Genomic DNA, 12,242 nt, shown 5'->3' on the forward strand with positions numbered 1-12,242 from the left:
AAACATGCCTACAACTGTTAAAGTACGTGAATGATGATGTTGATGACCTTCTCTGCATAGCCTGTGTTGTTTTCTGTTCTGGTGAAGGTCTCTGTCACTTGTGTTTTTTGTAGGAGATTAAGAACAGCTGTGAATCAAAACTTCCAGGACCATTAAGTCTTATCCACATAATAAATAACATCAGATTCCTTATTTTGAAGATCACCCATTTTAAGCCAGTCTCCTCTTTTTCTCTGATCCTTGCTTTTAGCCTAATTTATGCAGGATATGTTTTCAAGATCCATCACAGGCATGCAGGCTTTTGAGATCTTACAGTTCTTGTGCTGTCTGCAGCTGTGAGAAGAGCCTGGAGACAGTCCAGCCCTTTTTTTGGTTCCATGTGCGTTGCTGGCTATAATAAACTATAGTCTGGTTGAAATGGTTTTGTAGGTGAAATGATGCAACATGGGGTTATCTGTTTAGCTGGAGGGAGGAGGTCTAAAAATAACCTTTGGTTCCAAACTGGATTAAGGTTTAATCATTTCCTACCTGATTTACAAGTGTAGCTTAAAAAGATGAAGAAAAAGTTGCTCTGTGTGTACTTGGTTTTTAAAACTGCAGAACTGTTTTCACTGTGCTAATGTTCTGCCTTTGGAACAACATCTGTGGGAAATTAAACACAAACCAACCAACCAACCAAAAAACCCACCCAAGAGTTTTCAAGATGCAGTTAAAGTGGTAAAGTTAGACTGTGAATCCCACAGGAGGGAAAAAACCCCAAACCAACCAAACCCAAACCCCAAGAAGTCAAAAAAAAACCCTACAAAAATCCCCCCCCCTTGGTGGTCAAGATGCTTCCTATAGGACAGGAAGAAGATGGGAGTAAAGGAAAAGAATAGACATACTTTTGCTGCAGTAGGGCCAACATATTTTTCTCTTAATAAAGATTTAGCACTGCTGTTGTTAGCAGCAGCAAGTGGAATATTTCATCTGTGGGAAAGCTCATTCACAGCACTCTACTGTACAGCCACCCCAAGTGAAAAATGCTGAAGTTCTGCACACATTTCCCATAACTGCCTTTTAGCCTTCATCTTCAAAAACAATGTCTGCAGTCTCTGTCATGAAGTGCTGGGAGCAATATTGAGATGGAGAGACAATGGTTGGCTGAATAGGAAAAAAGAACAAAGGAAAATCTAGGAAAATGTTGGAGCACAGGAAGTGCAGCGGCAGATGTGGCTGCAGTGTGGCTGTTCGATTGCAACATCTTTGGCATGTGACTCTGATAAACTTCTTAAAAATAGAAGTGTTTACTTTTGCAGCTAAAGCCTGATATTTCCATCTGGAGGCCTCTTCCCCCACCCAAAGGTATCTGTGTATCTCTGCCCTACACAGAGCTGCGTGCCATCTTATTTTTAATGCTGCAGTTAATAATTTCCCTGTGTCTTATTTTTCATCCTGCTTTTATTTTTGGAACTTTATCTTGAGTTATAGCAGAGCTGGTAGGAGCAGCTCAGCTGGGAAGTGTGTGTGTGTTGGTGAGAGTTTTCTGGAGTAGCCTGATCACAGTGTTATTAAACCCTAGTCAAAATATAAACAGCCAGCAAGCTGCAGAGTTCTCTCCATTTGGGACATTTTGGTCATGGATGTCTTTCTGTACCAAGCTCTGTCTGCAGAAGACCCTGTTGTGGTGGCCTTGACATGCCAGCACATCTTCAGAGCCGGTGACGGAGCTGGGGTTTTGTGCAAAACATTCCTTGCAGGAAGGAGATGTTACTGAGTAGTGGTATCACCAGGCTTACTACTAAAATGGCTGGGCTTTACTGCTTCTGTGGCACTCTTGACACCCACCTTCGGAGAAAAGACTGGAATTGGGAACCACAAAAACGAAGTTTGATTAGACAAATGATTACACACACACCGCCCTTATCTTGATTATGCAAATCTTTATATGCTTTGTTTAGATTAGTTTTTGTGGTGGATCATCAAGGACTCTTCCCTTCCTGTCAAAAAATAGCTGTAATAGTATGTGTCTGTTTTGGGGAACCTGAGTTGGAGATGCTGAGGGAAAGAAATGATCTTTCAAGCAGTTAGGCCTGTACTGTATGAATTACAATTTGGTATCATAATTTATCATAAGAAGTTAAAAGTTAACATCAAGAGCCGTCTAATACATGATTTTGGGGCAAGTGACATTTCTTGAGGATTAGTGAGCTATTAAACTGAGGTACATCCTTTAGAGTCTGTATTTTATGCAGTTTCTGCCCCAAGAGGACTTCTGAATTATGTCGTTTGTACCCATGCCTTACACAGAGTTGTTTAAAACAAACACATAACACCCCACCGTGGAAAACCACATGATAAAAGCCATAGTTAAGTGTGAGGTTGGCCTTATAAACTAGTCATGTTTTAATATGCACTGCAGGATGTTTGTCTGGAATATATGCACTATATTGCTATACCATACATCCATTAAATGCTAAAATGTGACAAGGTGAGTAGCTGTTATCACACAGAGGAGAGCGTAACCTTTTTGTCCTGGTAAACCAGGAATCATTCCGTGGTTGGTTCACAGAAGTAGTCTCTTTACTTTGTAAATACATTGCTTCTGGTTTTCAAAGAGCATGAATGTAAAAAATAGAACTTTTCTTTCATAAAAGTTTTTGGAGCGTAAACCTGAAACATGTTCTGCTGTGCTTACCCTTCTGCCTGTGCACGGGCATCAGTATTGTTAACTTGAAAGGAGTTAATACCCCTGCCTATTTATACAAAGCAATCTTTTATTTTTATTTTCCCTCCTCCCATCTTTCTCCCACTTTAACAAACTGGATTCTCAGAGCTATTGTTTAGGAACTGTTTTGATGTGTAGCAAATTGACTAAATATGGCCTGGGCTCCATTTCATTACCAGCCAGCTTGGGACAGTTGTTCTTGGAAGTGATGCCAGAATCCTTAAACACAAATTTGGAAAGTCTGGTATTTGACGAGAGCTGATGTGTGGGATGCAGACATTCAGCTGTTCACTTGAAGAACTGAAGTAGCCTTGCTGAGTGTGACATTGATTAAGTCCTCTGGACTGTTTCAGGCGCATTTTTAAATTCAGATCCACTTGGGCTGTAGTCTTGAAAAGAGCTGAGTGCTATTTCCCTTGTAAGCTTTGCCTGAAGAATGCCAACATTTGGTAGAAGCTGCTTGTTGAGATCTTTTAACTGTAAGTTGCATGTATTTTCCTTTGTAATTGATGTTCTGTCAGTATGTTGTTTCTATGTTTTTTTCGTTACATGTTTGTTGTACTGAAAAGGCACAGACTGCATGATTTTGGCAGAATACTGCTTTTTTTGGCATTAGAAACTTTATGATCTCTCTACTACTCAAAGTTTTCCATACAAAGAGCTGGCATATTGAAAAGTGATTCAGTTTCTGACAATCAAATGATCGAGATAATCCATCTCTTCACAGTACTGTGAGTGGTTAGGCAGGCAAAACCAGCCTTGGACTGAGGGGGTGTGACCATCCAAGCAGGATAGTTCTGTGAAGCAGTAGCATTAGCTGTGGTAAGATGAATTCACAGTAATGAAATATGAAATAAATAGATTTTTCTCTGTGAGTGAGTGGTTAATTTGCTGGTTGGTGTTGGGTGAAGGGATCTCTCACTGTTCATAGTGTTAGTGGCTCTAGTGGAGAAAACCGTATGAATTGCATTGGAAAAGGATGTGCCTGGAAAGGCACTGGTGCTTCTCTCCTCTAACTCCTCTGTGCTTGGATACTTGGAGAGTTGTAGCTGCTGCCGAATGGCCTTTGCTCTGTTCACCCTTTCTTATGTGCCTGCATGCTTCCTCATACTCAATTCATGGTATTTTTTGGATGCCTCCCTTTCTTTCAGTTGCTGCTGATAATTCCCCCCCCCCCGGTGTATACATACAGATTTTACTTTTTTCCTCTCCCTTCTGGAGAGTGGATGATGGGTGTGGGAAATAGAGGCAAATTAGTTGAAAAGTACTCTTGATTTATCTCTATCTGTACTTTAAAAACCTTGAAGTTTAAGTTTATTCTCATGACTTGACCACACTAGCAATAGAATCGTTGGTAGGAATTACCATCTAGATATTGATAACTGGCTATGGGTTGGTGATCCAAGTTGTACTTTCTTTCTTCCAATCAGGTGTTGTTAATTCCTAAGCAATGTTCTGTGCTAACAGCCTTTTTCTCTGTGCCTTTTTATTTTTTAGTTTGTCTCAGTACAAACGTGTTTACTACAAACAAGACTTTTGTGGGTTTTGGAGTGTGTGTATATGTATGTGTACATGTGCATGCCTATGTGTACATATGTTCACACGTAAAATTATAGAATAGTTAGGATTGGAAAGGCCCATGTGTATATATATTTATAAATGTTTATATGCATATATTTGCATAGGTGTTTATATATGTAAAAAGACCTTGCCAGCAAAGGAGAACTTGTGACATCTGCTGTACCTCAATGGGACATACGTAGATTACACAAAATGCTTTGAACACTTCAGCATCTAGTAAATGCCAAGAACAGTCAAAATGGGTTCAGTCATTTAAGTTCAGTTGTTCTTAATTGAGATTTTGGTCTACTAGTAGAATTCAGACCTGTCAAGAAAAGGGAATTGGTGTTTGGATCTGTTACTATGGGGATCCAACTCTGTGTTGGATGTAGCTGGTGTGCCTTCTAGGAGCAACATACGCAATGAGCAGTTTGATGTTCACCCAAGAGGGAAGGGGGAGAATCTCCTTTCTGCTTCTGAGTACAAAGGAATGCTTTGTTTGCTCCCAGCATCTGGACAGTCAGTGATCTCATTTCAGAGTGCATATTTCTTCCCAGTTTTATTATCATAATCAGCTTTATTGTACACTGAGGGGAGGGGAGAGAAGGTAATGCCTTAACTCAGTCTAATCCATGAAAGTACTGGATTTAGATATGAATAGGGTATTTCTGGATGCTGAGGATAAGTGAAGCTGTCTTTCTGAGGATTGAGATCTGATACATTCATAGTGTTACGGATACCTAAAAAAATTAATGGTTTATTTCAGTCAGAGAGCTTTGCCTGATGTGTATTTGGCTAGTTACTTTTGGAGGCTTTAGTCTGTTCCCTTTGAATCTCATAAATACAGCAGTGTTTTGTTTGTGAGGTCTTCTTCCTTCAAGTGTGTATGGAGTTTGTAAGCCATATTTCTGTGTGGCTTATGAGTTCCAGTGGGATGCTGCTGCAGGACACAATCTTGTTGCTATCTAGGCTAAACTTCTGTCTCACATCAGTGGTTTTTTTCCAGTAAAGACAACACTGTTGTGTTACACAAGAGCAGCAAACTGACTTTTCATGAATATGGAAACTGAAAATACTCAATGACTGCATTTAATGTGTTATCTATGTCTCTAATAAAGATTTTTGTGTATTGTTGGTATCATTGGTGATTTGGTTTTGCATGAGCCAGTAGCAAAGGATAGATCAAACACCGTCACTTCAAATGTCCCTATATTTCTTCTTCTTCCCCCACCTCTATATGCTGAGCATGACACTATATGGTATGGAATATCTCTTTGGTCAGTTGGTCCTGGCTGTGTCCCCTCCCAACTCTTTGTGCACCCCCAGCCTACTCACTGGTGGGGTGGTGGAGAAACAGAAAAGGCCTTGACTTTGTGTAAGCACTGCTCAGCAGTAACTAAAACATTCCTGTATTATCAACACTGTCTCCAGCACAAATATAAAACATTGCCCCATACTAGCAAACATGAAGAAAATTAACTCTATTCCAGCCAAACCCAGCATATTCTCTATTGCTTACTGATCTTGGAGCTTGAATAAGTAAATTATTCCTGAATTTATAACACAGTTTAGCTCAAAGGATAGACTTTTCATGGAAAGAAAACAAATTTCAGAGTAAAAAGGAAGCATATATAAATGGAAAATCTATTAAGCCCAGCCTGTCTCAGATCCTAGCTATTACACTGTTGCATCATAGTTACATTGCTGCTCATCTGGCTGCTCTTTAAATTAAGTGCTGTTTTCTGAATGTAAACCTGCTGCTGTGGTTCATCCTTTCCTTAGGTCAGCAGGAATTTAACAGAAATCAAGTGCTTACCTCTTGGAAGTAATGTTTGCAAGGCTGTGTAAAATGTGTTTCACAAGCAGAAATTCCAGCATGAACAGTCATGGTCACTTGTGAGTTTGAAGTCACCCTGCTTTTCTTAGGTCTTTGGAACTGCTGATAGGGCTAAGATTCACAGGTTACATCTGGAACATTTTGATCTTACCATCTATGTTATTTAGATGGTAACACTTCTTGTGCATGTGAACCTGTAAAGGTAGGTGTGAAAATAATCAGTCCATGACATTTAATTAGACATATGTTACCCTAAGCTGATGCTATGCACAAATCTGGTAACACTGCTGTAATTAATGAATCTTTCAGGAATGAGTAAAAACTAAATGAATTTCTTTCTAGGGTTTTTATTGTTTGTTTTGAAGTATGTAAATACTTTATATATACAGACTTGAGTTTAGCCAGCCCCCTAGTAGAGAGCTGATCTAAAGAAATGGAGAGGAGATTCCACCCACTCTGTGTACTCATATATTTTATTTGCTTTTGTTTTAGTTTGCAAGTATGCCTGCCACAGGAAATGTGAAGAAAAGGTAAGCATGTTTATTTGCTTCCTTTCTTGCTGTTGATCCACATGCATTTGAGGTTGAGACTACAAAAGCTGTATCAACTAATTAAGAAGATGATGCTTATTAAATCAGATGCTGAGCTGTCAGGGTATTGTTCTTGCCATTAATAAAACCCAGGTCCCTATCTAGTCAAAACATCTGCACCAGTGGTTGAGTTTCTTGTTCCTCCCACAGGAGGACCTGTTTCAAGTTGAAACCAGCAACTTAAGTGGGTGAAATACAAACCACACAGATCTACCAGAAAAGAAATAAACATATGAGTGAATACACACACCCCTATATATGTATGTGTACAGCTATGTCTGTGTGTGTGTGTACATATATACATATACCTAGTGTGTATATATATGTGTGTATATATATATATAAAATTTTTACAGGCAAACTTTTGGCTATTGGATTATGAAAAGTGTAAGCATATGATTAACTTAGTGTCTACTGTAGGCAGTTTCCATCCAGATCCATTTCGTTACCAAAGTTTTGTTAGTTTTTAGAATACCTGAGTCCCTTTGACACAAGGTGAGATCAGTATTTCCATGGTCTCAGATGACTGAAAATTTCCCCATCCCTAGATTTGTGTAAATCAAAATCATTTACAGTGTTGCAGCCTAAATCTAGCAGTCTTAGAAGGCTTTATTTTACGAGAACCACCCTCATAGGATAATAGTCCCTGCTTTCAACTAAATGGCAACATTCCCTGCTTTTAACTAAAACTTTTGATTAGTACTTGCCATCTGTGAAGGTAGCATTTTTGTTAGAGCACTGAACTAGAGACCACAGATGTAGTCCTACTACCTGTGTGGTTGACTTAATGTTTGGCCTTGTGCAAGGATTTGTTTGTCCCACTGCTGCCAAAAAATACAACTAAATCCAAGAGAAGAACCTTTACCTAATAAATGACTTGGAAATTTGTCAGGCTACTTGGGGAAATTCTAGTAAATACAAGTATCATTTGGCTGAGCATCTCCCATTTGGAGTGAAAATGGTACTTGTGCTTTTGAAAATCCCTGTGTTGTGGTATCCTTCATAAATACAGGTTTTATTTTTTACATGTACAAAGTACATATAGTAGTAATTAAGCTTGCAAGTAAGTTATTACCTTCTGAAGGTTTCCATCAACTCTGTACATTCAGTAATGATTAGTAATAGTACCATAGTAATGGTGGTCTAGAATCATAGAATGGTTTGGGTTGGAAAGGACCTTAAGATCATCCAGTTCCAACTCCTTGCCATGGGCAGGGACATCTTTTATTAGACCAGGTAGCTCCAAGCCCTGTCCAACCTGCCCTTGGACACTGCCAGGGATGGGGCAGCCACAGCTTCTCTGGACACCCTGTGCCAGCGCCTCAGCACGCTCACAGGGAAGAACTTCCTTATATCTAACTTATATCACTTCAGGTGAAGTAAAAGGGAAACAGTTTGGCAGAAAGATATACTTATGAGACCAGATGATGTTAGTGATCTTTGCGCAGTAGCTTTGGTTCTCCAAATAGCACTTGCAGTATAGAATTCTGCCAGCTTCCATAGGAAAGTATCTCATTTGTTGATAACGTTGGTAGCTTGCAGATCTTCTTGAGTAGGTGCTACAAATATCTAGGGCTTCCAGAAGTGGTGATATATAAATGATGCTGGAGACTGGTAAAAAATTCGGGAAACATGTTTTGGAGACAACACATGGCACACATATAAAATTATTTAAAAAACAGGAAACTGGATTTCAACTGGTATTTATATTCTCAGACATTCGGGTGTTGAGTGTTGAAAAGACTAATATATGGAGTGCCAAAAGTATATAGTAGTGTAACTATCATCAAGATACTGGTATATTTTATGAATTTAGAATAATTGAAAAGGAATTACTAGCATGTATTGCAGAAGACAGAAAAATAAGGCATGGGAACAAGACCAAATGTAATAATCAATTATTTCTTACAAGAAGATGTTTTCTTTTTGGAGAACTCGTAAGCCAGCAAGTAGCTTAAATTCACATTTTTTCTATGAGTCTTTTCTGACTACTTACATGGGGCTCACAGCAAAGTTGTATGTAATCTTGTGTCATTCATCCCATTTCAGATCTGAGTATGTGCCTTTATTGCCTGTAATGGCATCTATATTTTCATTTGGTAATTATTTAGAGGCAGGAATGATCCTGGTGATTCATTCTCTGGACTGAGAATGTACTAAAGACTATCTAAGGGTATTGCAGGCAACCTTGAGAATACCTGTAGCTGTAATCGTATGCACTGATTCAGATCCATGTGTATGTGCAAAGAGATTCATGGGCACCGCCTGATCTGGAAGTATCTCTTCTCATTGAAATACATTTTATCTCCAAGATAAGCATTACCCCCTGCATTGTCTGTAGAACTACCCTGTCCACAGTTTATGGGGTGTAACTATTTTTGCATTAGTTAAACACAGACAAACTGTGTAAGCACTGAGTCAGCTGATAGTCGCATGGAGAGGGTGTGAATGAGGACGAAGAACATTGTACTTCTGAGAGCCTGTAGTTATTTTGGAAAAGAATAATGCATCAGCATGGTTAACCATTACTCAAAAGACTACTGGGGTCATGGGTGTTCATAAAAGCATTATTATGTTCAAGTCTAGCCATAAAGCCCCATAACAAAGTAGATGTCATAAATGTGTTCAAGTTAAAAAATCAGCTCAGGCCTTACACTGACAACACTACAATGCAGGCTGTCAGAGGTTTGTCAAGACAATACTACTGTTATGCTTGCAAATGAAACCCAAAAAGCTATTGGTACACAAATTATCCGTGAAAACCAAGTTTATGTAGACCCAAAACCGAAGTGGACTCTGAATGTAATCAGACAAGACAAATGAAGGAAGAATCACGTTTTGGAACTGTTCAGGATGCCCTGCTGCCCTGTGGGATGAACCCTGAATTGGTTCTGTGAGGGTTTTCCAGTTGCACCTGACACAACAATGAATGCAAAATAACAAATGCAGGCAAGTGTTGTGTTATGATATTTCAAAACACTGGAAGAAAATATTTTGGTTTTGTAACTTCAGAAAAGAAGCAGAGCTTAGTTTGCACCAATTTAGGCACTTGCTTTTGGTGCCATTGTATCAGTTGCAGGAAGATTATAATAGTTTAAATAATGTAGTGTAAATCTACTAGATGGTGTGGATGGATATCAGCAGAAAAACTGGATGAACTGTAAAAGAAAGTTACCCAGACACCCAACAACAACAGCAAAACGGCACTGAAAGCCCTAACTTCACTGTCTGGGAATTGTCTGTGGAAAGAAAACAAAACAAAAAAAGTGAATATAGTGGATATCTGGATATAAAATCTTTAGCGAGATACCCACCGCTGTCAGGTTACTGTTTGCAATTTAGTCCTGAAGGGGAAGGTGGGTGTGTGCCTATGGGGATGAATCAGTGGAAATTAGGGATCCAGAAATTCAGACCAGATGCCAGGAAGCAGTATTTCAGGCAGAAGGCAATGAATGTGTGAAGAAGTCTCCTAGGCAAGTGTTTTTTGTTGTTTTTTTTTTTTTTTCAGATGAAAAGAAGTGAGATTACGCAGGGCTAAAGTGATCTAATCAGGTCCTGGGAGATAGAGCCGCAAAGGGGCTGGTTGATCAGTCTGCTCTGAAGATGTCCCTTAACTCCTGTAGCCTGGGTGAACTCTCATAACCCTATTTGTGAAGCTGTCTGCTGCATCCATGCCAGTGCAACGTCAGAGGTCTTGGTGTACATTGGGGTCTGTAGAAGAATTTGCTCTCGTGCAGTCTCTCAGGACAGCTGGTTTGCCTGTTCTTATGTAACCTTGGCTGGCAACCAAGTACTGTGCAGATGCCTGCTTGCCCCCTGCCCCTTTTAATGGCATGGAGAGGAGGAAAAAGTAAACCCCATGGACTGAGATAAGAACAGCTTAATAATTAAAATAAAGTACAGTATATTACTATTATTAATCAAAAGGGAAATAGCAAGGAGAGAGAGAGAAAGCTACAAAAAAAACCCCAAACAAACCCGAACCAACCAACAAACCGCAGTGATGCACAATACAATTGCTCACCACCCACTTGACCGATGCTCAGCCTGACCTAAGTAGTGATCAGTCCTTTCCAGCCAACTCCCCCAGTTTCTACACTGGGCATGACATGCTGTGGTATGGAATAACCCTTTGGCTAGTTTGGGTCGGGGTCCTGTCTCTGCTTCCTCCCAGCTTCCTGTGTCCTTCCTCACTGGCAGAGCATGAGACTGAAAAGTCCTTGATCAGGGTAAGTGCTACTGAGCAGCAACTAAACCATCAGTGTGTTATCAGCACTGTTCTCAGACTAAAGCCCAAACACAGCACTGCACCAGCTACCTGGGAGAAAATTCTGTCCTAGCCCAAAACAGGATACTTGTGCGCTGCTCAGTGGGCTGCTTCTGCACCCCTCAGTGTGGTGTTCATTGGCAGTGCTGAGCTAGGGCAGCTCTGTTGCTCTAGCCTCAGAAACTTCCTACATGTTAACAGAAGGACACATGGTTGTACCTGTAATACGATTTTTCTACTACTCTGGCTGTACATACTCATCCGTAGTGAGGTGTTGTCCTGCTGACACGTGTACTTGTCAAGGAGGACTGATGAACCATACCTTCCTTCGTGTTGATACAAAAGAGAGCGTAGAAGTGCTGCCCTTCTTGAATGGTACTAGGATGTTGTTAGCTTGCTGGACCATAGTGATGCTTCTTGGGAGGCCCTCAAACTTGTCATTGACATTGCATAGATTAAGCTATTGTAATATAATTGGTTTTGCAGCAAGTTTATTTAGAACTAAGGCAAACCTTTCAAATAGTTGTTTTATACCAGCATGTAATACCATCTCAATTGAATATTTTGGGGTTTTTGTGCTTTAGTCATCTGTGCTTTTTTTCTTTGAAGTAATGGGGGCAGAAAATCACTCCAGAGGAAAGTGCTTGCTATTCCTGTATGTACTGTATTTTAAAACTCTCTCTAAAAGTCAACATTTTTGTTTTCACTCTGAAAAATGCCATAAGAATGAATTCTGAAATAATTTTGTTTTGCTGTACAAATCCCAGTAGATGTAGGTAATTGCTGTCTTTTACTGCCTCGGACCATGTGTGTTTAACTTGGCAATGTTTCTGTATGGCTGTTTGTTCAGATGTACTCATCTATTTAGTGTTCCCTGAGGTTTCTGAAGCTAAACACATCCAGTGCCCCAGGGCTTTGTTCTGGATTTTGCTCTGGGAACTCGTGTCCCCTGTTTTGTAGCTTCGTCTCAGGGCATGTCTCTGCGTATGATGGAGGAATACCTGTTTGTCCCACCACAAGGCTTTCGGTTAGCTTCTTGTCCTGGGATCCTGTTTTTTCCATGTTTTCCTCTTAAGTTAGGATGTGGTATAGAGCTGGGACATTTAAAGGCATCATCTCATGACTCCAGCCAAACTTCATTCTTTGAAGTCTGGGAATTTGAAAACCAGTCTCTATCTCATGTTCTGTGGGAAGACTGGAAATAGGAAAGGATATGTCTTGACCATATTTTCTTGACCTGTTTCTTGTGTGCTAATTCTCCCTCTTGAGAACAGACTGATT

The 12,242-nt window shown here is 39.9% G+C and overlaps 1 protein-coding gene across 3 annotated transcripts in view; it reads left to right on the plus strand.

Moving 5' to 3' along the window:
* The window catches only part of TNS3 (tensin 3), a 197,496-nt gene that overhangs the window by 70,681 nt on the left and 114,573 nt on the right, over positions 1 to 12,242 (plus strand). For all 3 annotated transcript variants that reach the window (XM_061464584.1, XM_061464585.1, XM_061464586.1), the window contains exon 4: positions 6,597 to 6,634. In XM_061464584.1, the coding sequence (XP_061320568.1) occupies positions 6,597 to 6,634 (38 nt within the window). The remainder of the gene's footprint in view (positions 1 to 6,596; positions 6,635 to 12,242) is intronic.

The sequence above is a fragment of the Pezoporus flaviventris genome, unplaced genomic scaffold (assembly GCF_033815535.1).
Source record: "Pezoporus flaviventris isolate CSIRO_AGI_PZ_B2104156 unplaced genomic scaffold, CSIRO_AGI_Pfla_v1 ptg000037l, whole genome shotgun sequence".
NCBI lineage: Eukaryota > Metazoa > Chordata > Aves > Psittaciformes > Psittacidae > Pezoporus > Pezoporus flaviventris.